This window comes from Megascapheus bottae, chromosome 12 (assembly GCF_031878675.1).
Source record: "Megascapheus bottae isolate mThoBot1 chromosome 12, mThoBot2.hap1, whole genome shotgun sequence".
Taxonomy (NCBI): Eukaryota; Metazoa; Chordata; class Mammalia; order Rodentia; family Geomyidae; genus Megascapheus; species Megascapheus bottae.
In genome coordinates, this window is record NC_143520.1 from 26,669,905 (window position 1) to 26,696,019 (window position 26,115).

Sequence of the window (26,115 nt, forward strand, 5' to 3'; positions counted from 1 at the left end):
GCTTGCACGTGTGTCCATGTGCCTGTGGATAGTATCAATAAGAAAACTGTTGTTTGGATTTTCCTGAAGGCAGATTGAGGGTCTTATGCAGAGTCCACAGTTCTCTTTTTGAAAGTGAGAAGTGGAAAGCATGAAGAGCCTGCCAGGTTAAGAGTGGGAAATAGAGTGTATGGTAAAGTGCTCCAGGTATCCTCACATTGGGCCTGTTTTCTTTAGAACTGGCATGGTGACCACAGTCAGAAAAAATTAGCATCTCCTTGGTTTTTAACTATTTTCACTTATAATCTACATTTTGTTGAATTTTGAGCACTCCTTTTCTTAGCACATATGTATGTATTAGCACATATATAAACAATATATGAGTATATAAACTTTTTTAAAAGAAGATAGAGAAGGATTTTTATTGTTTTGGTGCCAGTCCTGTGACTTCTTTTTGCTCAAGGCTAGCACTCTACTGCTTGAGCCACAGCTCAAGCCTTTTTTTTTTTTTTTTTAAAGTAGTTTAATGGAGATAAAAATCTCAGACTTTCCTGCCTGGGCTGGCTTTAAGCCAGGATCTTCAGATCTCTGCCTCCTGAGTAGTTAGGATTATAAGCATATACTACTAGCACCTGGCTGAGAAGGCATTCTTGTCATGATGACTGATCTCTAGGTAAATAAATGTGATTTTCTTTTTAAAATTTTATTTGTAGCACTGGACAAGACACTGTTTCCAATCCTGCTTACCTGAGCCTGAACTCTAGTCTTCAATCAGTTGCTGGTACAGCTGCTTATACACAGCAGATGGGGATATCTGTGGACATGTCATCTTACCAGAACACTGCTTCTACTTTGCCACAGCTAGCAGGCTTTCCAGTGGCCATGCCTGCTCACTCAGTTGCACAGCAGCCCACAAGTTACCATCAGCAGCCTCTCCTTTAGAGACCCAAAAGCATCTTTTTAGAAGTCATCTTCATATGAGTATTCACTCAGTCCTTATAGGTCTAATCTGAAAATATCAAAAAAGCTGTTTTCCTCTCAACTCAAAAGGACCATGAATAAATAAAGCACAAAAACCTGTCTTACTCTGAAGGCCATAAAAGGTTTTTGGGTTTTTTTCAGTCCAGTTTATTCAAAGTTAGCCTCTTTAAGGGGCGGTTAGTTTAAAGATGCTTCCATGGGCTGGGAGCATGCATGGCGCAAAGAGAGCCAGAGCCTATATAGCAAGCAAGAGGCCGTTGGTACCACCAAAATTTTACAAAGAAGAAAAAAGAAATATATTTATGCTTCCAGGTAGCTTTGTTTTCCTTTCAGATCTCTATATAAATCTGGACACTAAATAGTATGAGATGGGAAAGTAAAATTTTTATTTTGAAAGACCATTTTTTCCCCTAAAATGTGGATTTAAGAGTACTAATGACCTTCAATTTTTTTGTCTGCATATTTTTTCAGTTAACTTCACACTATTAAAAGGCAAGCATCTTTTTGTGTAAGCATTTAGCTTGCCAACATATTTTCTTTTGGCTTTTTAAATTGCATTTGTGTTTGCAGTCCTGAGTTTTGCTCTCAGTGTTAGGTTGAGTAATAATTAGTATATAATTGTCTACAGTTTGGAAGGAACAAAAATGTTGTATGTTATCAACAGTGAAAACTGTGTTAAATGCCGATGTGTGATAAAAAGCTTTTAGCCAGCAGTGTCCTAACAACAGTGCCAACAGTGGACTAAGGAATGCCCCCAAAACATTTCTAGTCCCTGAGGAAAACTATTTCTTTTTGTATAAACGTCCCTGGTATTTAGAATTGCCACTAATGACATTATCAAGTGACTTTGGCCATTATCTAATGACGATACAGACCATTTGTTTTCTTTCCTGCAGCTTAGTGCAGAGATACTGCATTTCCTTTTGAGGGATTATAAGTAAATTTGAGCCTGGAAATATCCCTAATAACTGGATGGCATACAAACCAAGAATGGATAAGTGCTTTTATTGATGGTTATTATTTTTTTAAAGAAGTGATTCAGAAATCTTTACTAAGCTGTCATTGTGGCAAATTATTGGGGGGAAAAAGAAAACCTTGTCCATCCTTTCAGAAATAATTCTGTACTTTTGGAATCATAGCAGGTAATGATTTGATAGAAGACAATGGACTGGTAAGAAAATGGTCAAGGCAATGTTTTCTGAAGCCCATGTGTTGTGTGTTAGTTTATAACATTACTACATTCCATATACTATAGAGGTTGGTAGTAAATCTTCTCTATAAAATTTGCACACTACTTTATTCTACCAACTTTTTACATAACTCAAAACAGAAAAATACTTATTTAGACTGGGTAAAATAATGAGCATAGTTTGATTTTTTTAAAAAGGTACACTTTTTGCATGGGTGCAAGGTTTGTATGTTTGTTTTTTAAAGAAAGCACTTAAACTTTCTACTAAGAGTCCATTTAAAGATAGTTGTGAAAATTTTGTCATTTATTTATGCAAATTTGGTTACAAGTATGTTCTTTTCAAGGAAATTTTATTCCAAAACAAAATACCTGTATATAATATTTGGTCTACATATAAAGGGAAAGTAAGCAGTATTTCGAGGCCTAGTTTCTTTCTTATTTCAGGTCCAAGTAACTGAAAAGAAAGTTTTAACCTCTAACATGTTCTGTTTTTCATCCAGTATTCTTCCATGTGAATTCAGTTCTATATAAACTTTTTTCTAAAATGGCACCTTACTTTTTTTGAAAACAGATCTTCTGTTCTTAAAAAAATAAAAATATTTAAAGCTGCTCTTAATAATGTTTCCATATTTGGAAAATCTTACATTTTCACCCAAGCTATATTTAATAAATTTATTTTAATGTTCATGTAAATAGTTCATGTTTAATTATGATGTCAATTGTAAATGGTTAAGTTGTCCTCAGTCTTTGAGCCAGTATAAATACTGCACATACAGTAAATTGGGACCATCTAATTAAGTTCAACTAATGTAGTTTTGGCATAATAAAATGTGATGTGTATGTAAATTGTGTATTGTTGGTATTTGTCTTTGAAACTTTATATCTGTAGAGATTTCTCTATCACTTTTTTGTGCCATTTATAAAGCATTTTGTGTTGCAGGTTGTTGTAGTATAAAGTGATATATCTGTTTTGATCTGGTATTTTAGTATTAATAAGAAATGCAAGGTTATTTTCTCTATTATTTGATGGCTTGTATTTATCTTAAGATGTTCATGATTAAAGTTAGATGTTTATGTTCCAAAGGAACAGTCTAACTTCACTTCTACATTGGGTTCATATTTATTGTCTTGCATAATTTTTTTTTTCCAGTCCTGGGCATGAACTCAGGGCCTGAGCACTGCCTTGGGCTTTCTCAAGGTCGGAACCCTACCACTTGAGCCACAGCACCACTTCTGGCTGCTTTTTTTTTCATATGTATGTGGTACCGAGGAATAGTACCACATATGTGCATGCTAGGCAAGCACTCTACCACTAGGCCAAGCTCTCAGCCCTATTACATAAATTTTTAAAGTGAGTACTCAGTTTTTATATGGAATTTCAGTGCACTAGAAACAATTCTCTAAAAATTATAGTATAACTTTGTTACAGAAAAATACACTAGGTGTTAAAGTATATTAAATCCTGGGAGTTTGGCCTAATGGTTGAGTGTTTGCCTAGTGTGCACTAAGAGCCTGGTTTGATTCCTCAGTACCACATATATAGAAAAGCTGGAAGTGGTACTATGACTCCAGTGGTAGAGTGCTAACCTTGAGGAAAGCCCAAGGACAGCTCAGCCCCTGAGTTCAGTCCCTAGAACTGGCAAGGAAAAAAAAAATAATAAAATGATGTTTTCAAATAGCTTGAAAAATATATTTGAACCAGCATTACCCTCCCATTTGGTAATTTTATTTCCAAAGCTATCTAAATGCTAAGGGTTTATATTTTTTATTTGAGATTTGAAGATATAATATCATACCATTTCAAGTAGTTGACATATATTTTACTGAACATAAATTGGTTATAAATTTCATTTTCTAAAAAAACTTTTTTTGCTGGTGGGGCTTGACTCTGGGCCAGGGCACTGTCCTTGACCTCTTCTACTTGAGGCTAGTGCTCTGCCACTTGAGCCATAGTGCCACTTCCAGTTTTCTGAACATTAATTGGAGATAAAAGTCTCATAGTCTTTCATGCTCAGGCTGGTTTTGAACTTGAATCCTCAAATCTCAGCCTCCTGGGTAGCTAGGATTACAGCCATGAGCCACCAGTGCCCAGCTTCTAAATTTTGAAAGTTATTGAAAACGTCTTTTAAAAATATGTGGCCTGGATGGAGATATAACTCAGTGGCAGAGCGTATGGCTAGCATATGCAAGGCCCTGAGTTCTGTCTCCAGCACTGCAAAAAAATTAAAAAATTTAAAAATAAATATATGCTTAAGCATATAACTTCAAAAAAAAGCTTTTCTTAGTAGAAACCATAAATTGGACGGCATCTCAATTCTAGATTTGTTGAACTGTCATGATGAGAAGCTGAAATTATTTTTTAAATTATTCATAAATAATATAGCAGCAGTGACTTAGGATTTGTTTTTATCAAAAGATAGGTTTTCTCTATTCACATCAGTTTTTGTCAAATAAAAAGAAGAACTCAATTGATTTGTTTCATTTAGTTTTGTTGTGACAAGACTTATGCTAACCCCATGGTCCCATGCATCATTTTTATTTATTTTTTTTCAGAGGGGAAGTTATTCTTTTATCAAGCTAAATTTGAACTGTAGAGGGTTTGGGGTTTGTTGTTCTTTTGGGTTTTTACACATTACTTGGTCTAAAAGGGAAATTATGTGGCTGATGTAAGTTCAAGTTCATGTCTAGCTATAAAGCCAGAATATGACCTGATTTGGAAAGTAATAGTCTTTGCAAATGTAATTAGTTAAGACCTTAAGTAGAAATCATGCTGATTTTAGAGTTGTTCTGAATCCAATCGTGTTCTTGTAACAAGAGAAGAAAATACTAAGATAAAGTGAACCACATGAAGATGGAGGTAGAAGGTGGAGTTTATACTGAGACTGCTTGGGTCCACCAGAACCTGAAAGAGGGAAAAGATTCTTTCCTAGAGTCTTGGCAGAAAGAACTCAGAAATATGTTTTTAGGGGTTGGGAGTGTGGACTAGTGGTAGAGTGTTTGCCCAGCATGCACAAAGCCCCCGGTTTGATTCCTTAGTATCATATACACAGGAAAGGCTGAAATGGTGCTGTGGCTGAAGTGGTAGAGAGCTTGTCTTTAGAAAGACCAAGGACTGGTTTTAAAAAAAAAGTTTTTGTTATATTAAATAAGACTCGAAGTTTATGGCACTTTTTGTTATGTTGTTCTAAGGAATGTATGGGTAGAAGTGCATAACAAGTCTGAGCACTTGGTACTTCTATAAGATTGGTTACAGTTGGCCCAAAAGGTGCTGAAAAAGATGTTGTTCACTGGCAGGAATTGCATGGGTGGATGAAACTAGGACACCTCCTAATCCCATAGTGTCATTTTATCTACACTTCAATGTTTTGTTTCTTTATGTCAGAGCCATTCATAGCTATTAAGGTGACATTTTGCAATTACTACCTACCCATTCCTCTGCCTACCCTGAGTGGTGGGTATTTCAGGGTGGGAAGAATGTTCCAAGGCAGAAAGGAACAGAGATGAGACAAAAAAAAATGGGGTGAATGGTCCACAAAAGCTACTCAGAAATAAGATTTATTTTTGTTCTATTTTATACCATTGAATATCCTAATGTGGAAAATAAAGGCTTTCCAATACCTCTATAGCATGCAAGTACTTCTACTGTATACATTTTGATCAGCCAGCTACCTATTTTTTTTAATTGAACAGGAAATCAACATAAACCTTTTAAAACGATTCCCTGTCATAAAGTACCTATATGCACAGTGGGATATACTCACTACCTCTAGATTTCTGGTTTGAGAATTAGACTGTGTGTGTGTGTGTGTGTGTGTGTGTGTGTGTGTGTGTGCTTTTACTTAGCATATATTTGGTGGTAATTTCTATTGTAGCATCTTTTTATGGCTGAATATTTCCTGTGTGTTTATGTACAATTTATCATGCTTGCTTCTGTGTTTTTTGGAGATGTTCTCTAGCCCAGGCTAACCTTCATCTCAAGATCTTCTTGCCTCAGCCTTTCAATTGCTGTGATTTCCAAGCATGTTCCCCCAGGCCTGGCCCTCCAGAGTTTTAAATTTTGTTATTAAATTGTATATTTATGATTGCTTTAAATTTAAGGTTGCTTTAAATTGGTGCAGGATTCTGAGAAAAATGTCTGTATTTGTTGGCAGCTTTTTTTTTTAAACCTTCCTATGTGAAAATAAAAGTTTAAAAATTTTAGTCAACTCTAACTAATATTTTTCTTTGTTGATTGGTTTTCAGTATTATAAAATCCATTGTAAAATTGAAGATTATTTTTAATTTTTTCTTATGGTTAGTTGGCTTGTATAAACTAATATGTTGATAATTATTGAGTTAACTTCGTAGGGGAGTTTTTTGTGTTTTTCCTTTTTCTGTTTTGTTTCTCTTTCTGATACTGGGGCTAGAACTCAGGGCCTTGATTTAGCTAGACTTGCTTATTCGGCTGACTACCATTTGAACCACATCTCTTTGCTGGCACTAGGGCTTAAACTCGGGGTCTGGATGCTGTACCTGAGCTTTTTTGCTTAAGGCTAACACTATTAGTCACAGCTCTACTTCTGGATTTTTATGTGTGGTCCGACTTCAAACCTTTATCCTCAAATCTCAGCAACTTGAGTAGCTAGAATTATAGGCATGAACCACTGCCCTGGCTCAGCTTCATTCTCTATCATGTAGTCCCAGCACTATTTGTTGAAGAGGCTTCTTTTTCAGGCTACTTTTTGACACTAACTACTATGTACCAGTGGGGGCCTGTTCTAGGATCTCAGTTGTTCAGTTGTGATACATTTAACCTATAGCTATATAACTTGAAGTTCTAAGAGCTGACAGCCTTGTTATTATCTAATTTCTGTCCTATATCTAAAAGAAGAGAAAATGTTATTTTGTTAGAATATAGCTCCCAATGATGTCTATGTGGAGATAAACATCATTGGGAAAATGCTTACATATTTCTCTAAGCAACTGCAGACAAGTGCATTATCTAAATGGAAAAGTGAGACAATGCTGTAGCCGAAGTAATCACATTTTTTTTTTCTCCTGGGAAACCTGAAAGATTTTTATGTACATGTCATTGGCTAGAACTGTGCCAAACTACATTTGCCTGAATTTTTAAAGGAGCTTGTATGATTGAAGAAGTGTGCTGGATTTTTAAAAAATATCTACCACAAAAACAATCTTAGTGCTGGTGATTCTCACTTGTAATCCTAGCTCCTCAGGAAGCTGAGATCTGAGGATCACAGTTCAAAGCCAGCTTAATCACAAATTTCCCTGCAACTTGTACAACTAAACATCAAAAGCTGGGAGTGAAGCTTTGGCTCACAAGGAAGTACTAGCCTTGAGCAAAAAAGAAGCTCAGAGACAACCCTGAGTTGAAGTCCCAGGATTAGCACCCAAAACAGCCCTCTCCACGTGTGTCTATTACCCAATGTTATTCGTGTGTGTTGTAAATTGAAGTTAAATTGGACTCTTTGCATTTCTATGGTCTGATTCCTCAGTTTCTATCATGCAGGTATACCATAGCTTTTAGTCAGTCAAAGCTAGAATTAATATATTTACATCTGACCTGATTGTTATAACTGGGACACCTTAAAAATGTCAAAACTGGAGATGGAGACAGCTGGCAAAGAGGAAAATAGGAATGAAAAGATAGCTGGTATTGCTTAAGATTGCTGGTCTTTGGATAACCCATTCATCATCATTCAATATCAAAGGTGCTCAAAACTTGGATTTCTAAACCTGAACTGTATTTATGACTTCACTGTGAATGAACTATGTGACATATGAGACATGGTGTGTTCATTAAAATTCCATTTTTTTTCCCCTTCAAGGACTACCTCGGCCTGACTCTGCTTAGCTTCCAGGCACAAACATGACCAGGTGGGGCACATGTAGAATAATGTGGCCATAGATAAACCATTTTTCATTTACAGTGTCTGAATTCTCATAATACTTGTTAGAAAGTACATGAGAATGTTAAGTCACTCAGTTGCGCACAGTAAATGGCAAAGCTGGGATTACTAAGCACTTTCTTGTCCTTGCTATAACAATGTACGTATTAGGGTTGTCAGATCATATTTTGTGACCCCCCTCCCACACAATCCAGGAAAGTGGAAGGAGTCCCAATCAGCTTAGCTGGACATAAAATGCCTTCAGATACAAGAAAACTTACAGAGCACATGACAGTGGATGGATCTACCTGGGTACTTGTGATGATGGGCTCATGGACCAGAGTTTGATATAATGGGGGATAGGTTTTTTTTTTCTGAGAACCTGTGTGGCATTGCCATACAAGATGGATCAGACACTGCCAGTAATAAGTTACAGATGCTGAGTTTTCTAAACATGAGATAAAGCCAATGTTATAGAGAAGAAACAGATGAAATCAACTTGAGATGGTTCATAGTTGAGAGGAGCAAAACTCTGAATTGAGGCCTCTGACTGAGGGCCATACACACCTGAACCAAGGCTGCTGAGAACAAAAAATGAAGCTTGGGCTTCTGGCACTGGCACATTCTGGTCTAGGAGGAGGAAACACTTCAGGGTCATATGTTATTTCACCCTTGTTAACCTTTCTAACTCATGGAAGCTACACTCCATTCCTCAGGTGACACTTTCAGAACTTTTCACAATTTTTATTATTCCTGAGACTTTTTCTGGCTAATCTTTCAAATGTCAGCCCACTGACACTGGTTTCCAAACCATTCTGCTCCTTCAAAGCATTTTGTGAGCATGTTTTAGTGGTTGTAGAAAGCCATGTTGTATTGGAGTCATCTGTTCATGGATCTATGTATATCAGACACTATACTTTGGTTCACTCAACATGCATTTTCAACCATCTCAAATTCCTCTCTATAGAAGTCAGTAAACAAGCTAGTAGCATGTGCCTTCCCAGATTCTTTTGCAGCAGGCAAGTGGGAGACATGACATGGTTTTTGCCAATGAGATTTAAGTCCAAGTTCTTATGAAGGGCTTCCTGAAAGGAAAGGAAAGAAAAAAAAATGTGAAAGACAAAGCTCTTGCCACTTCTGGTTTAGAAAGCAGATACAATGCCAGGAGACTTAGCAACCATATTGCATATTGTGATAATGAGGGATAAAGTTAGAATAGCTTATTAAGACTGGAGATAGTTGGTTACTGGATAACACTTTTGAGTGGTTATACAAGTTCTAGATTATCATGTGGGAGAGAAAAGAAAAGCTGTTTCCAGGAGTGTGTAAGCCTCTGTTGGATAGTATTGATATTTGAAAATATTAAGACATAGTCATCTGAAAGTAATGCTATCCTGAATAGGTGTTTAAAATCCTTCAGAACTTAGAGCTGCATTTTATTTATTCTTTTTTCAAAAAGAACAATGACAATAGATTGAGCAGAGAACTGTATAATACTTTACAGTGCCTGGAACTCAATAGATTTGAGCTGCCTTTGACCTTTCTTATCCCCATCATTACTTACCACTCCATTTTAACATTTTGCAGCCAGGGTGCATCTTATAATGGATGAGAAATTATTGTAGGATTTCATTTTATTTTTAAAGCAAATCAATGACATCTTAACATTTAAGTTGACTTAGAAATGAATGAATGAATGAATGAATGAGTGTGTATGTGTCTGTGTGCTCATGTGTGTTTGTATACCAGGTTTCAAGTATGAGGGTTTGAACTCAGGGCTTCAAACTCTTGCTGAGTTGGTGCTTTGCCACATTGGTACACTGCCACTTGAGCCATTCCTCCAGTCTTGCATTTTGCTGGTTAGTGGAAGCTGGGGATTTGTAGATTATTCTACCCTGGCTAACTTCAACCCCAAATCCTCCAGGTCTCAGCCTCCTGAATAGTTAGGATTATAGGCAGGAGGTACCTGTAAACTCCTGTACCCTGCTGTCACTAACTGAGAGACAGGACTATGCTTCAGTATAGGTGATAAGAGGCGAATGGCTCCTTTTATATTGTTTTGTGTTACCTGGGGTACCCATCATATAATGCCCATTGCTTCTCTCTAAGCCCAGACATTGCAGTAAGGGCAGAAAGCAGAGTGGTGGACTCCTTCTGATCAGTGGAGGAAAATGTATAACAGATTTTAGTCATAGAACTTCATGTATATCATCCAGTGTCTTAATTTGAACCTTTAAAAGAATACTTCCTTTAAATACTAGTAATTACTTGCATAATTCATGACAAGGACCTTGAATACCAGAATGAAGGTGATGAAGAGAAAAGGTAGTCTGATTTTACAACTGACTAAGTGGGTTATCTTTGGTGGTTTTTAGCTTCTCCCTTACTATAAAAGGACTGTGCATCCCTACTTGCCTGTGCCGCTGACTCCTGGTGTACTATTTCCCACTTAGCCATTAGGGATTGAGTGTCATGTTTAGGCCAAAAATAGGAGCCAACGTCTCAGATGCCCACAGGGAACAGAAGCTTACTTAACAGGCATTGTGAACTTCCGGTAGCTTTCTGACATCTGCCCTCAAAGAGACGTGTCCCAGATTGTGCTGCAGCTTCAGCCGGGGCCTGGGCCTGGGAATGAGGGACAGGGGACCAGAGCCACAGCCTAGAACACAATGTCAGGCTACATAGTGTCACAACACATTGGGATTTTCAAGTTACTATCAGACCAAAGACAGCAAAAGTGCCTGGTAAAGAAGATATTCCAGGTGTTTGTGGCTCACCCCTATTATCTTAGCTACTCAGGAGGCTGAGATCTGAGGACTGTGGTTCAAAGCCAGCCTGGATAGGAGAGTCTGTGAGACTCATCTCCAATTAACCACAAGAAAACCGGAAGTGGAGCTGTGGCTTAAAAGAGGTAGAGTGCTAACCTTGAGCTGAAAAGCTCAGGGACAGCATCTAAGTCCTGGGTTCAAGCCCCACACCTGAAGAAAAGGGAGGGGGTAGGGAGTGAGGAGGTGAGAGAAGGGGGAAGGAAGGCAAGAAAGGAGAGAGAGGGAAGGAAAGAAGAAATAAAAACATTTTTTTGGCTAAAGGTAACATCTCAATGCAATTCACCATTAAAAACATGGGTGTGAGTTAGGGTAGAGTGATTGCCTAGCATGCTTGAGGCCTTGGGTTCGATTCCCTGGTACCACATGAACAGAAAAGGCCAAAAGTAGTGCTGTGTGTGGCTCAAGGGTAGTAGAGCGCTAGCCTTGGTGCTGAGCCAAACTTCTATTGCATGCATGGGGTCTGAAGTGAAGGCAGCCTGCTCCACTTTCTTACACTTGCTGGAGAGTTTAAGTTTTAGCAACAGGTAATTGGGGACAGGATGCTGAATTCTGATGTCCTGCCTCTCCCAGGGAGAACTTATAGTGTTCTTGGCTGCACTTGTGCTAGATGGGATTTCTTCACTGAACTGGAAGCAAGGAAGAAGGGGGCAGGCCTTGACTCAAACTCATACTACTCTTTTTCAGCCTTTGTAGACTTTTTTGAACAAATGTTTTTCATTGCTATATACACTTAGGACCATGTCCAAAGATTTAAGTGATGATAATTTCCACCCTTTGGGCTGTGAAGCAGGTATACAGAGTTCCTCTTGCTAGTGCACTGCTATGGAATCCATCTGAATAACTCAGCCAGACTGGGAACAGCAGAAGCCCAGCAAATTCAAATTGCAGTGTCCACATCATAATTCATTTTATCTATATCGATTAAATGCCAACTATGAAAATGGCTCACAACTAAAAATGGATTGGGGTTAATGGTAACTAAAGTACAGGTTCTGTATTATCAGACAAATCTTTACTCCATAAACTTTATGGGTTACCTACTGTGAAAAGGACATTTTAAAAGACAACTAGCAATCCTTTTGGGAATTATATTTACACACACACACACACAAGAACTAATAAAACCAAAGCAGTCTATGTCAAGTGCCCGGAGAATAAATGCTTTAGTTTTTCAGGGGCAGTAGATCTACCCAGGGCTGCAGTGGTTTCGAGGGTTCAGTCGAGTTCTGAGGTACCTTTGGAGATGCTAGGATCCAGCACTGTGGTTGAAGGGTGTATTCAGTGAAGACAATGGACAGCCGGAGTACAGAATTGAGGTGGTGTTTGATGTGTTTTGCTAGCCTCAATGCACAGAAATTCCGCTTCCACACTGGAAGGTTTCTACAGAGATCCACTGGGAAACACAAGGCAGTAGAGGTCCAGAAATGCTAGCAGGCATTGAAATGTGGATTTGGACTATCTTAGTGAAGAGTTATTTGGACAAAAAAGATGTTAGGAAAATGGCTGGGCCTATAGTGTGTAGAAATGAAGTGTGTGATGTGTGTGTATACATATACATACACATGGACACGGGGATTTAGAGGCAAGGAGACTGCAAAAGTCTGGATTTGGTAGAAGGGATAAAACAGGAAGTATAAGTGGATAGTAAAATACAAGCAGGACTGTGGTAAGGCAATGCGATTGTTAAATATGGCAGCTCTTCCACAAACAAACGGACAGACACTAGAACGCCAGGTGAGTTGGACTGACATAAAATACACACTGGATTTCAGTGTATATTTTAATAAGGACTTTCTCCTACGGTACTATAATAATAAAAGGAGTCTGTTTGGAAATTCACATATTTTTCTCTTCCCCGTTCCTATTTCTTGAAATTCCTCCTTTCCACCATCCATTCCTTTTAAAGTAGATCTCGCATGGAAGCGGGAGGAAAGGAAGGCTGGTGGTTTCAAACATGAGTTACCACCCCGGGAGCCAGCTCTGTGTGTAACACATGGGAGGCGCGTGGCCAACTCCTGCTTTTTAGCAGGTCTAATGTGACCTTCAAAACTCCTTAGGACACGTGGGTCTCTGGTGGGGCTGCATCTGCGTGCGTGCGTGTGTGTGTGTGTGTGTGTGTGTGTGTGTGTGTGTGTGTGTGTGTGTGTGTCGCAGCTCTGGGGCTAGAGTTTGCCACATCAATACAATAAAACACAGGGGAGTTAAAATAAAAGCCAGAAAACCCCTTGTCTTAGCACAGTGGGCTGAGTGAAGACGGGAAGGTTCAGCTTCTGCCCTTTTAAAATTCCGTCGCAGCACACACACACACACACACACACACACACACACACACACACACACACACACACACACACACACACCCCTACCTTCCCACTCCCCTCCTCACTGCACCAGCTTCCCTCCCCAAGTCCTGATTCATGAACCGTGCCACCTTTGTCTCATTTTAAACTGTGCAGACTATTTTAATCCTCCCACCCCCATCCCAGATTTTTCCCCTCCCTTCATCCTCTGGCAAGCTCTGAGGGAGTGCGCTCGCGGGGTGGGAAAGCGCGTCTCCGGATCCTCCCGGGCTGCGGAGATCCGGGAGAAGCACCCGCCCTCCCCGGGACCCCGCCGGGGGCGACCCCGCTGCGGGCGCGGGAGGGAAGCGCCTCGGTCCCTTTAAGGTGCGGCGCTCCCCGAAGTGCGGGCAGGCGGCCGGGGAGGCGGCGCGGGGCCAGGAGCCGGGTGGGGAGGTCCCGCGTGCGCGCCCTCCCCCGCCCCTCCGCCCGCAGCCCGGCCTCGCGCCCCCGGCGCCCCCTGAGCCCCCCGCGGGCCATGCCGCGGTTCTGAACCATGTCCTCCTCCTACGCCAAGAACGGGACCGCGGACGGGCCGCCCTCCCCCACCGCGCAGGTACCGCCCTCTCCTCCTCCTCCTCCCGCCCCCGCCGTCCCGGGGCCCCGCCTTTGTGCGGGGAGCGCGGGGGGGGGGGGGGGAGCCCGGTCCCGGAGTCAGCGGCCGGGCTCCCCCACCCTCCACAGCTTCGCGCCTCCCGCCCCTCCTCTTCCTCCTCCTCCTTCTCCCCCCCCTTCTCCTCCCTCAGCCCCGGCGCTGCGCACCGGCTCCCGAGCCCCGCAGCCTCCCCCAGCCGATGCCGGGGACTCGGACCCCGCACCCCGACAGTCTTTGTTCATGGATGTGGTGGGTGCTGGCGGGCGGCTCTAGCTGGGGAATCCGTTCAGCCGTCGGGGCTTAGAGCGGGTGGGCGGGCGAGCGGGCGGGCGGGGGTGGGCGCTGCGTCTGGGAGACTCGGGCGACGCGGGTGCGGGCTGGCGGGAGCCCCCCACGCCCCGGGGGACGCTCGCCCCGGGGTGGCCGTCGCCCCCCCCCACGCTGCAGTCCTCACCGCCCTCTCTCTGGCCCCGTGTGTGGCGTCCAGGTGGCCCGCGGCACCACGACCCGGAGGAGCAGGTTGAAGAGATCCGATGGCAGCACCACTTCCACCAGCTTCATCCTCAGACAGGTAGGCGGCGGGAGGGGCGAGCGCGCCCCGGTCCCGCGCGCACCTCTCGGGGCGCCCCAAGATTTCGGGCTCGAGGGTCCCCGTCCCCACACGCCACCCCCCGCGCCTCTCCCGGTCGCCCGGACTCCGCACGGCTCCGGGAAGTTAAGTTTGCGCTCATGGACACCGGTCGGTCGGTCGGTCGGTCGGCGGGGACCGGGCCGTGCCGGGACCCGGGACACCGAGTGTGGCAGTTTCCGGCTGTGCCCCGAGCGCGTGGAGAAGCGCCCTTGGATGGTGTGTGTAACCTGATTTGGAGGCACCAGACCCCAGAGGGCTGGCGGCCTGGTTGAATCCGGGATTCCGGGTGTTTGTCCCCGTTTTGAACACTTGGTTCTGGCGAGGGATCTTCCGAGCGCTGGTCAAAAAGAGAAGGCTCGGGGAGCGGAAAGTTTGCGCTCACTTGGGGACCGCGACTTCCCTTCGCCGGGGTAGGGGAGGACGCCCGGTCGAGCGATGGTCGGAGCTGGGTTCCGGGTTCTCTGCTTCTTGGTGTTCTGCAGGAATGGGCACCTTTGGGGTGCCCTCCTAAAATTTACCATAATTCGGTTAAAACCCTTAGGACTTGCGGCCGCCGGGCGCGGCTTGCGCGACCCCGAGCCCCGCGGGTCACGCCCAGACGCCGTTCACCTCCACACCGAGGGGCAGTCCGGGCCATGCCTGCCCTCCTGCCCGCGTGCTGCGGGGAGTCGCCCCTGCCGCCGGGGCCAGGGCCGCCTGCACACACCCCCCACCTCCCGTTCTCTACGCGGCAGAAGCGACGGGGTGCGCGCGTCCCGCGTGGCCGGGGGCAGATTCGGGTGGGACGGCGGGAAGCTTTGTGTACCGGGTCCTGCCGTGACCCGGAGGAGTGCTTTCCTCTGTGGGTTGCTCAGAACATCCTGTCGGGGGTTTCTAACCTGTGAGTGGCAGGGGTGCCGCGGTTCCTCTTAACATCCATCCACACAGAGTTTTGAGTGCCAAATGCGCTTTGGGCTAACAGTTGGACGCAGACCTCTCCTGAAAAGTCTGTAAAGCCTCTTTGCACAAATGCTTACTGTGAGCAATTTTCCTTCGTGTAGAAACGGGTACTATTAAGATGGTTCCTTAGTGAAGTGAGCACTAAGCATGTACATTATTCACACACATTTTGGATTCTGGATTTATTCTAAAAGTATCTTATACCTTCTTTATGTATGTATTAGTTAAGGTAAAGCCATCGTTCATCATACAAAGTCGTTTGAAGTTCTTTAACTGTTTAACCATCTTGCAAATGTTTCTTTTGTGGATGCCTATTTTGGGTAGTGTTTTCTTTTTGAAAATTCTTGGAATTACTAATGATATAGCAGTGTGTTCTTATGAGCTGTTAGACCAAAGCTTTGGGGTTTATCTCCACCAGCACTACCCTAATGCTTTAGTTTTCAGAGCACAAACAATATTCTTTCTAGTATTTTTATTTCCTTTATTTGTGCCAGTAAATGATGGAAATAATGTATGTATAAGCTCTTGTCAAGTGTGCTAGCTTTTAATGTAAAAAGTAAAAAGTAAACTGAGTGGCATTCATGCCTGTAATTCTAGCTAATCAGGAAGTTGAGATCTGAGGGTCCAGATTCCAAACCAGCTTGAGTGGAAAAGTCTTGAGACTCTTATCTACAACTAACCAGCAAAAGCGTGGAAGTAGAGACATGGTTTAGGTGGTAAAGTGTCAGTGATGAGCTAGGAAGCCCAATATGAGCATGAGGCCCTGAGTTGAAGCTCTGGTATGGACACACACACACAAATACACACACACATTGTAAAAGTTGTCTGGAGAAGTCATTTGGATCAGTACAAATCTTGAGAAGGAATATAATCCATAAATCTTCCCCAAACTAGAATTCACTGATTTAAAAAATTGGTATACATTCAGGAGTTCATTGTAATAATATTTTACATAATCTTTGTAGTTTGATGCACAAAACTAATACCCCTACTTTTTAGCTCTGTGAGTACACTACACAGGATGGAATTTAAATGGTGTTATACAGACTTCTGTAAGGGGTTCAAAACAAACCAAAATACTTGTATTTCTTTGATGAAAAGAGAAATGATCACACACGGGATTTGAAAGTACCTTGCAATGAAATTGGACATTTTTACCCAAATGCCAAAAAATGTTTTTTTTTTAAATCACACTAGTTGTTTAACTTGGTAAAGCTGTGATTTTGTAAAATCGTCAGTGATTTGTTGATATCAGAGTGCTTGATATGGTGGAACAAGTGATGAGGTTTTTCGGTGATACTTCTGTTTGTGGCCTTTGTACGGGAAGAAGATTCTGGAGATGTCAAGTATGTTGTTAGATTTTTATCACTATGAGAAGTATCTGAGAAAATTAACCTAAAAGAAAAAAAAGTCTGGCTCATTTCAGAGGTGTCAGATCATGGTCACTTGACTTTGATTTTTTGGACTTGCTCTCCTCTAGGCAACTGTAAAAAAGCAAGAGGGGAGAGAGCAGTAGGAGGAGAGCGAGGACATGGAACAAAATTTGCCCTTTAACCCTCCACCCCAGTCTCCCAATAGTCCATTCAGCTTTGAATGTGTGGTTGGATTAACACCTAACACCTCTGAACACCTAGTCTTCAACACATGAGTCTTTGTCCTATCCAAACTACAACAGCAATAAAACTTGTTGCTTTTTTTTTATCACATTATTAATAAACATATGGAGGAAAAGACTTCATTAAAAATAAAATCAATGTGATATATTAGACAGGGAAGACTTGGGTGAAGGATAGGGCATTTGAAAACTTAATGAAAGTCTTTGTACTTTGAAGAGTGTCTTTATGACTATATATGCACCTAGGTGTGTGCACACATATACGTGCACTCATGGAATTAACTTGAAAACAAGCAGAGAAGGAATGAGAGCCTGCTGCCACATTATGGACTGCTCTCACAAAGTCCTACAGGCATCTTTTACCTTGTTTCCTGACCTACTAGATTTCTGGCCTCCACAATTTAGAAGGTTTTGGAAGGAATCCATGGAGCAGGTAGACGGCTTCTTTGAGGAAGGATGAGAAAATTAAGTATTTTTGTCACTGAAAGGAGAGAAAGACATGAGTGACCCAGAAATGATCTTCAAAGCGTACACAAAGCCAGCCACTTTATGGAAAGGTGATAGATAGACTATTCTTGCTCCTACGTAAGGATGATGTTCAAGAATGTCTAAAATTAGAAAAAAATGTTTTTATAGCAAGGCTTTCCTTCAGAATATTGCTATCATTGCAAAGGGTTTCTAAGAATGACCATAGAATTTTTTTCCAGGAGATACCATCCTATAGGCTCAAATGAATAGATTATTTATCTGTGTTTTACATTTCTAGGAAGCACTTCCTTGGTCTTTGCTATGTTTCCAGCACCGTGTTAGCTATTGTGAGGGAAAAGATAAAAAGATAATTGAGGCACAGCTTTTGTACTCAAAAGATTGTGTAGTCTGGTTTTGGAACTAGAGGTGTATGCAGATAATACAGTGAAATGTAACAAGGACCTTGATCATTGAGTACTGGATACCCATGGGTGTCACTGTGTATACAGTTTGCACAGGGTAAGCTATGTTAATCTCCTTCATGCTTGGAATTGAAGAGAAGATACGATCAGAATGAAATGAATCTAATTAGGTACAGTCTCAGGATGACTGCAGAGTCTCAGAGTCTTACAGGCCTCATCTTGAGCCATGATATATGTCTAGATATGTCTAGAGCTTGAATATATTACCTTTCCTCCTGCTCCAGACTTTGTATTATGCTTCTATGTGAAGGACTCTTGTTATCCTGTCTATCTAGTTATCTTTGAACATTCCTTTGGGTCTAAGAATTTAGTATTCACTTCCTTTTTTAACCTCACTGATGAGGCCAGTCCCCCATCCTGAGGCTTCCAAAGCACAGAGCCTTATGTCCTGTGACCCATTAAGATTCTTTTACCGTCTATCTCCCTGTCCAGGTACTGAGTTCCATAATGGCAAGATATGTCTGCATTTGATCTGTGTGCATCTAGGAGAGCAGCTATTCAGTATATATTTATTTGAATGAATAAAGGAGTAGACAATGGAGGGCTAACTTGACATGCATTAGGTCCGAGGTTCTACTCCACCAATAAATGTTTTGTTTAAAGGCATGCCTCCTAACAAACCTTCATCAGACTTAACAGCTTAAAATAATAAATTTATTTCTGTACACTGACCAGAGAGTTCTACTTCCTGTGATGGTCCAGTGATGAGCAGTGAGATGGTTGGAAAGTCCGAGATTGCTTCACACATGTGACTAGCAGTTGCTGCTGGCTGCCATCTGAGAGTTCAGCTAGCTTAGAGTTTCCTTCCACCTTCGAAGCAGGGCCTCAGTGTGGCTGCTTGTGCTTCTTGATAATATGTGTTTAATTTTTTCCCAGTCCTACGGCTTGAGCTCAGGGCCTGGACATAGTCCTTGGGCTTTCTCAAGTCTATTACTCTACCACTTGAGCCACAGCACCACTTCTGACCTTTTCTGAGTATGTGGTACTGAGGAATGGAACCTAGGACTTTGTGCATGCTCAGCAAGCACGCTACCACTAGGTCACACTCCTGGTCCCCTTCTTGATAATAGGGTGACTGGATTCAAGCAGGAGCAGCCCCACAAGCACCAGCAGAAGCTGCTGTACTCCTCGCCCTCAGTTACACAAGAACTGATGTCAGTCCTTCTGCATTTGCTGAGTGACATTGGGCCCAAAAGCCTGACCCTCTGCAAGGGGAGAGAAAAAGATCACTTTCTGATAGTGTGACAAAGTCATATTGCAAAAAATACATGTGGGTAAAAGCAAGCACCAATAATATGAAATCAAATTCAAATTAAGTTAAAGACTATCCAGTCTAGCTAAGGGTATGGCCTGGAATTTGCAAGATCCTGATTTCAAACCCCACTATCATCAAAAAAGGGGGGATTATATGAAAAATTAAAGAAATATTTATATTCAGTAGGTTCTAGCATTTAAATATATATATATACTGTATATATACACACATACACTATATTAAATAAAAATATACCTAATAGGTGCCAAAAGCGTCTGGATACACACACACGTACACATGTACGTATATACATACATACATGTATACTTACTTACGTGTATGATTTGTGGTGCTGGGGCATTGAACCCAGGATTTTTCATGCTTTGTTTTTTCTTTTTGTCAGTCATGGGGCTTGAACTCTGGGCTTGGGTGCTGTCCCTGAGCTCTTTAGCTCAAGGCTAGCATTCTGTCACTTGAGTCACAGTGCCGCTTCTAGTTTTCTGGTGGTTAATTGGAAATAAGAGTCTCACAGACTTTTGTGCCCAGGCTGGCTTTGAACCACAATCAGATCTCAGCCTCCTGAGTAGCTAGGATTACAGGCGTGAGCCACCAGCGCCAGGCCTGTTTTTCATGCTTTCTAAACAAGTGTTCTACCACTTGAACCACTTGAGCCACACACTCAGCCCCATATTTCATCATTTTAAAACGTATTGAAATTTAAGATTAGGGAGGAGTTATGGTGAGTGTCTTTGGTCCCAGCTTCTCAAGGGGCCTAAGCAGGACACAACAAAGAGCCTTCTCCAAAAACATACAACATGTTCAGCAGTCAGTAAAGGATCAAATAAGGTATTGACAAAGCCATTACAGAAAAAGTGAAGTAAATCTGCATGAAATGTCATGGAAGTACATGTAATACATTTGAGTGTTAAAAGTAAGTCCTAGAATGATATCTAATAAAATTTAAAAATAGAGCGTGTGGATGGAAGACATGGCTTAGCCATCTTTGGAAACATCTGACTCAGAGGAAGAAGCTGAGTGTGTTTTAAGGTATGTTAATCAGGAGATCCTTACAATGATCTAGTGAACCTACATCGTATTTAGAGATCTAAAATATATTCAGATTCGGAGTTGATACTATAATAATACAAGTTGGCAGACAAATTCTTTGAATTATAATTTGAGTACTGGTTATAAACATGTTTCTCTGATGAAATGCGAACTCAGCAACAGAAGGTATCGGGGCTTTATATATAGCTAAGAATAATCATATGCCTAGAGGCGGGTAGATATGCCAAATTTATCCATAAACTTAGAATCACAAAATTTTAGAACAGGAAGAGATTGCAGATGGAAAACGCTTCAATTCCTCATTTTTACATAAATACAACATAGGCCCAAGGATATAAAGGCCACAGTAATAGATAGTGACAGAACACAGACAGCACACCCAGATTCAGGCTACTGTTTTGTTAACTATAACTCTATTTATCTCTGAGTAATCAAGACACATGCACAAAGTCACTGGGATATGGGTGGAGCTCATTTCTCTTAAGTCCTAGAAATGTTTTTTTTTTTTTTACCAGTCCTGGCCTTGTGCTCAGGGTCTGAGCACTGTCCTTGGACTTTCTCAAGGCTAGAGCTCTACCACTTGAGCCTCAGCACCACTTCTGGCTTTTTTTTTTTTTTTTTTTTTTGTATATATGTGGTACCGAGGAATTGAACCCGGGTCTTCGTACATGCAAGGCAAGTACTCTACCACTAGGCCAAACTCCCGGCCGGCTCCGAAATGATACATTTTTGAGGCAAGGTTTTGCTATGGTAGTCCAGGTTGATCTTGAACTTGAGATCTTCCTGTCTCAACCTCTGCATGGTAGGATTATAAAGGTGTGCCTGACTCCCGAAGTGGATGATTATGATAAGGAACAAATATCAATGGGCTAGTCTGGAGACTGTTGTTGTTCCCTTTCTCATTACTATGCATACAGCCATCTTCCAACATCCATATCTGTGACCTGAGTAGATGAGATTACATACAACCTACATCCTTTCTCTTTTTTTTCTCTCCTTCTTACAGGGAGATTTCAAGATTTCAGTTTCTTCCAGGTAGTTCTAGGCATTGAGCTTTCTTTTTCCTCCATCCTGGGGCTTGAACTCAGGGCTTGAATACTGTCCTTGGCCTTCCTCAGGGCTAGAACTCTACCACTTAAGCAACAGCACCATTTCCAGCCTTTTCTGTATATGTAGTACTGAGTTGAAACCCCGGGACTGGAGGAAAAAGAAGCAAGCTGCAGAACCACCAAGGAAAACAAACAGAATGAAACACAGCATAAAGTAAACAGCACCTCTGTGAAAGAAGAAGGGAGAGATATTCAGGCTTCTGCCATTGGTTGCACCCAAGGAGCTGCTAGCTGACCCAGGAGACTGCAAAGCAGCCTGCAGGCCTTCATCTCCTGAAATATGGACAGCACTAGAAGGTCAAGAGTATCTGTTAGAAACAGGCCAGGATGAGCACAGCTCTTTTAATATTTTAGTCGCTGCCATTTTAGCTGCTGCCTGGAAGACGAGTCATTCTTTGTCAGGAGGTTTTTTCTTTTTTCTTTTTCTTTTTTTAAATAAGTATAAATTCCTTGTCTAAATGACACAGTTCAGTTACTAAGAATGTGAAGAAAAGTTTATTTTTCCTGAATTTTTCTGTATGAATCCTCTCAAATCAAGATATGATAGAGTAAGAAAGAATTCTGCCTTGGCAAGCTGTTGCTTTCCAGCTTGAATAAATGGATCTGAATTTATGAAGCTTCTGATTAAGAAATCTAATTACTGGGTAGCTGCTAGTTAACCAGTCATTGTGGCTTATCTCTGAGTCTATGTTTTTGGCCACAGAGTTCCTTTAATTTAATTTATGTTGAATAAACAAGGATATAATCTTCAGTAAGATAAGATTTTTTTTGAAAATATTTATTTATTTATTTATTTATTTATTTATTTATTTATTTATTTGCCAGTCCTGGGCTTGAGCTCAGGGCCTGAGCACTGTCCTTGGACTTTCTCAAGGCTAGAGCTCTCCCACTTGAGCCTCAGCACCACTTCCAGCTTTTTTCTATGTATGTAGTACTGAGGAATTGAACCCTGGTCTTCGTGCATGCTAGGCCAAACTCCCAGTCCCAATTTTTATTTTATTTTATTTTATTGTTGGAGTGATGAGTAAGATAAGATTCTGTTGAGACTTGTATATTTTTTGATTTAAGTTTTAATCTTTCTAGGAAATTACAGCAATCTGTATGGAAGCTTAATCTGACAATAATTTGGTTTGCCCCTTTAACCTCTCCTTCATTATTCTACTTGCTGCCCCAGATAGTGTTGCCCGTGGGTCTCAAGGAGCGGATATTACGCCTTCATCGAGAGAAAAAGCAAAGGCAGAACTGGAGAGAATATTCCAGCAGATTAGTCAGCCATATGTGTATGGACTTGTGGAAACCAGTCTTCCATTACTGCTGAGTCAGCAGTGTCATCAGTAATTTTATCTGGGCCAATCAGAGCTGGGTATGATAATCTTCTGGCTGTGGTCACACCAATGTCCAGGTTCATCTTCCTTAGGAGCCAATACTAGTGGTCTTGTTTCTAAAGCTCAGACTCAAAACAAAGTACCAGTCCTGGTGAGGGTAAGCAGCTTATAGCTCTCCAAGCCTCACTGAAGACTAGATGGACAGCATCTCCCGATATATGCAGATTGACCACGTAGGTGCCATGATGCCCTCTAATTCTCTAGCTTCTCTGTGTACTCTTTCTAGTCACAGCACGTAGTACACTGAGTAGTACAGGCTGGCCTCACATTAGTACCTTATTCTCCTGAGTGCTGAGATTGCAGGTGTGTACCACTTTGTCTAGTTTCTAGCAACATTTTGGAGTAGAGTGCTTTCTTCATTCCCTCTTTGCTGGAGTTTTCTTCTCACCGTATGCATTGGGAGTGGGTTACTGGCCTCAAAAGCCTCAGTTTTCTGAGATGACCCTTCAGTGAAGTGTGCCTGGGGAGTGTGGAGCCTCAAGACACTTCTTCTTGTCATCGAGGCCACCCCTTGGTCATACCTAATACCTCTTCAGATTAGAAAGTATCAAATAGAAGTCTCAGAAAGGACCAGATTATTATGCCCAAGCAACTCCCGTGAAAGCACATTGGTTTAAGCAGTTGGCATTGTCCTTCCTTCACACAGCTACCTGCCCTTATGCTTCACAAGCCAGACACATAGCAAGACATAGAATGCAGTACTCTTCTGTCTAATGGAAAAGCTCTGGATTTGACCTTGCAGAAACAGGAATTTCCCATGGCTTTAATCATACATTCTGGAGAGCTGGAGGGAGACAGTGATGGGATGTAGGACCTATGTTGGTCTTTTTTCCATAGTTAGCTTATAAAGCGAGAGGGTAAGGCTGGGATCATAACTCAGGGAACAGGTTTGCCTAGCTTGGGTGAGGCCCTGGGGTTTGATCCTCAGCACCACAAAAACAAAACAAAAACAAGAGAAAAGTATTAGTTTGGCTTATGGTTTCAGTCCATGAGCATTTGGCCATGAGCTTTTGGGCCTGTGGCTACACAACACATCATAGTGGGAGTGTGTGGTAGAGCAGAATTGCTTACCTACTGACCCAGATACCAAAAAGAGAAGAAAGAAATGGGGCCCCACTTTCTTCTTCAAGACCTGTCCCCAGTGACCTACAGATCTTCCCGTCAGGACCACCTCTCAAAGGTTTTACTGTCTCCCAATAATGCCACCATATGGATCAAGCCTTTCACACATGGGCCTTGGAAGACACATATCCAAATCATGACAAAGCAGAAATAGAAGCTTAGATTTATGAGACCTCTACATTCTCAAATCAATTTAAGGGGAATTTAGTTTTACTGGTTTCAACTGACAATAGTAACTAGCTGTGTCCTGTAGTAACCTGAGAGACAGAAAGGGAAGGAGAAAGAAAGACAAGAGATAGAGACAAAGACAGACAGAGAAGGCTAGTGTGTTAGCAGCAGTTGGTTGGCATGTATCCACATATATCCTTGCCACTCTTTGAAGACAGATCTTGTTTTTACTAAACATGTCCCTCTGGAAACTTTCCAACTCTCTTGTACTTAACTTTTCTTATTGAACATATAAACTGAGTAGAGGTAATTACATGAATCTGAAGGAATGCCATCCAGTATTTGTGTTTTAGATGTGGAAAGCATTGATTAGGACGTGGCCATAAAATTTGTTCAACAGCTACTGGAGCTTTCCAATCCTTTTGCTAATCATTTGGATGACATATTGTGTCTGCTTTATTTTTTTCTTTCATATTCTTCTTTGTTGGTGGGTCTATCTTTCTCCAGGGTTGCAGTTTAGTTGCTGAAGCAGTGTTTGAGAGGAAATATTTTATAAATATAAACATGAAGTGAATATACTTTTTTCCCCCTGGGCTGTTGGAGTCACTAGGAATGGTACACTTTTGAATGTTGATTGTGTCCATATATTATAATATTTCTCAACTCTTTATGGAAAATATTTTGCAATTTCTTTTTTAATACATGAAGGGCTCAGCAGTCATGGAAATATGTAGTATTTTCTGCCAATAAATCTATTATTCCTTCTATAATCTTTTCAAATGGCCTAGTGCTGCTGCTGATGTTTACAATGCAAATGTTAATTATGACGAAAAGCCAAACAGATGGGTAGAATGAGCATTGTCATAGCTACAATGCTCGGTAGGCTCTGCTTTCATATTTGGTCTGTGTGTCTGGGCATGTATATATGTATTTTCAAAAGCAAAAGGGAAGGCAATAATTTAGAAATTTACAGGTTGCTTTCTGTTGTCATACTGTAACATTCTCATCTCTCCTCAAAAACTTTTTATCACCATTAACAGCCATTTACCATTCTCTTCCCTCAACCATTAATCACTCTGTCTCAATGTGTTTGGATGCTTTATATAAATGGCATCATGAGTGGGTGGGGAGTTTGGCCTAGTGGTAGAGTGCTTGCCTAGCGTACATGAAGACTGTACCACATATGTAGAAAAAAGCTGAATTGGTGCTGTGGCTCACGTAGTAGAGTTTTAGCTTTGAGGAAAGCCCAAGGACAGTTCATGCTCCAGGACTGGCAAAAACAATGGCATCATGCAGTACTACCCTGGTATTTTGTGGCTGGCTTTACATTTTTAAACTATAATTCTTGGCTTTAAATTTTTTTTTTTGCTACATGTTTTCTAACCCAAAGGGGTGTTCAGTAGTAGCTCTTCTTGGTCTAAGTGTGCAGATATTGGCTTACAGTTGGGAGTGGACTTGGCTTTCCATTCCTTGGGTAGAGAAATGGGGCTAGGGGGTCACATTTGTATGGTCTCAGGTCTTAGAGCTGGGTAGATTCTTTTGTTAAACCATTTTCTCTGCATGGAAATCAGGCTTCTGACCCTGACTCCTTGTCATTAGTGGCTCTATCTAAAGTAGAAGGGTGTATAATAGAATGTCACCCACAAAATGGAAGAAATTACAATTGCCATTATTTTCAAAAAGTGCTATGTCCTGGATGCTTATGATTCAGATATGTCCTGTGCTTTATCTAGATGTTCCTAATAATGCAGCCTAGGTAATTATAATATTTTTTCCTTGAGAATTAGCTAAGTCACAAGCTAAGCACAATATTTATGGGGCTTATTGGGCATATAAAACTGTACTCTCTATGTGGCAGGTGCTGCTCAATTATATTTGAGCACTTCCCTGGGGGACAAAAGTCAATTATCAACACAGTTGTGTGCAAGAGAAATAGGTCAGCTGCAAACATTCTTTGCTAATTTGAGAAAGCTTGAGGGCTGATTTAGTTTGGGAGATATTTGATTCTGTGGTCTCTCATGTTGCGAACTGTGGTAGGGAAGGTTGAGGTTTTTATTTGGCATTGGTGGTTATA

At 41.5% G+C, this 26,115-nt stretch overlaps 2 protein-coding genes across 4 annotated transcripts in view; both read left to right on the plus strand.

Annotated features, from left to right (window-relative positions):
- The window catches only part of Stam2 (signal transducing adaptor molecule 2), a 45,109-nt gene extending 42,114 nt beyond the window's left edge, over positions 1-2,995 (plus strand). For both annotated transcript variants that reach the window (XM_090342839.1, XM_090342838.1), the window contains exon 14: positions 693-2,995. In XM_090342839.1, coding sequence (XP_090198965.1) covers positions 693-921 — 229 coding nt within the window. In that variant the 3' untranslated portion in view covers positions 922-2,995. The remainder of the gene's footprint in view (positions 1-692) is intronic.
- A 10,678-nt stretch (positions 2,996-13,673) lies between these two features.
- Cacnb4 (calcium voltage-gated channel auxiliary subunit beta 4) overlaps positions 13,674-26,115 on the plus strand; it is a 244,120-nt gene continuing 231,678 nt past the window's right edge. Inside the window, exons 1-2 of one of the 2 annotated variants that reach the window (XM_090342841.1) lie at positions 13,674-13,760; positions 14,287-14,370. In XM_090342841.1, the coding sequence (XP_090198967.1) occupies positions 13,701-13,760; positions 14,287-14,370 (144 nt within the window). In that variant the 5' untranslated portion in view covers positions 13,674-13,700. Of the gene's footprint in view, positions 13,761-14,002; positions 14,049-14,286; positions 14,371-26,115 lie in introns of those variants that run through there. The other variant, XM_090342842.1, reaches the window with a different exon arrangement.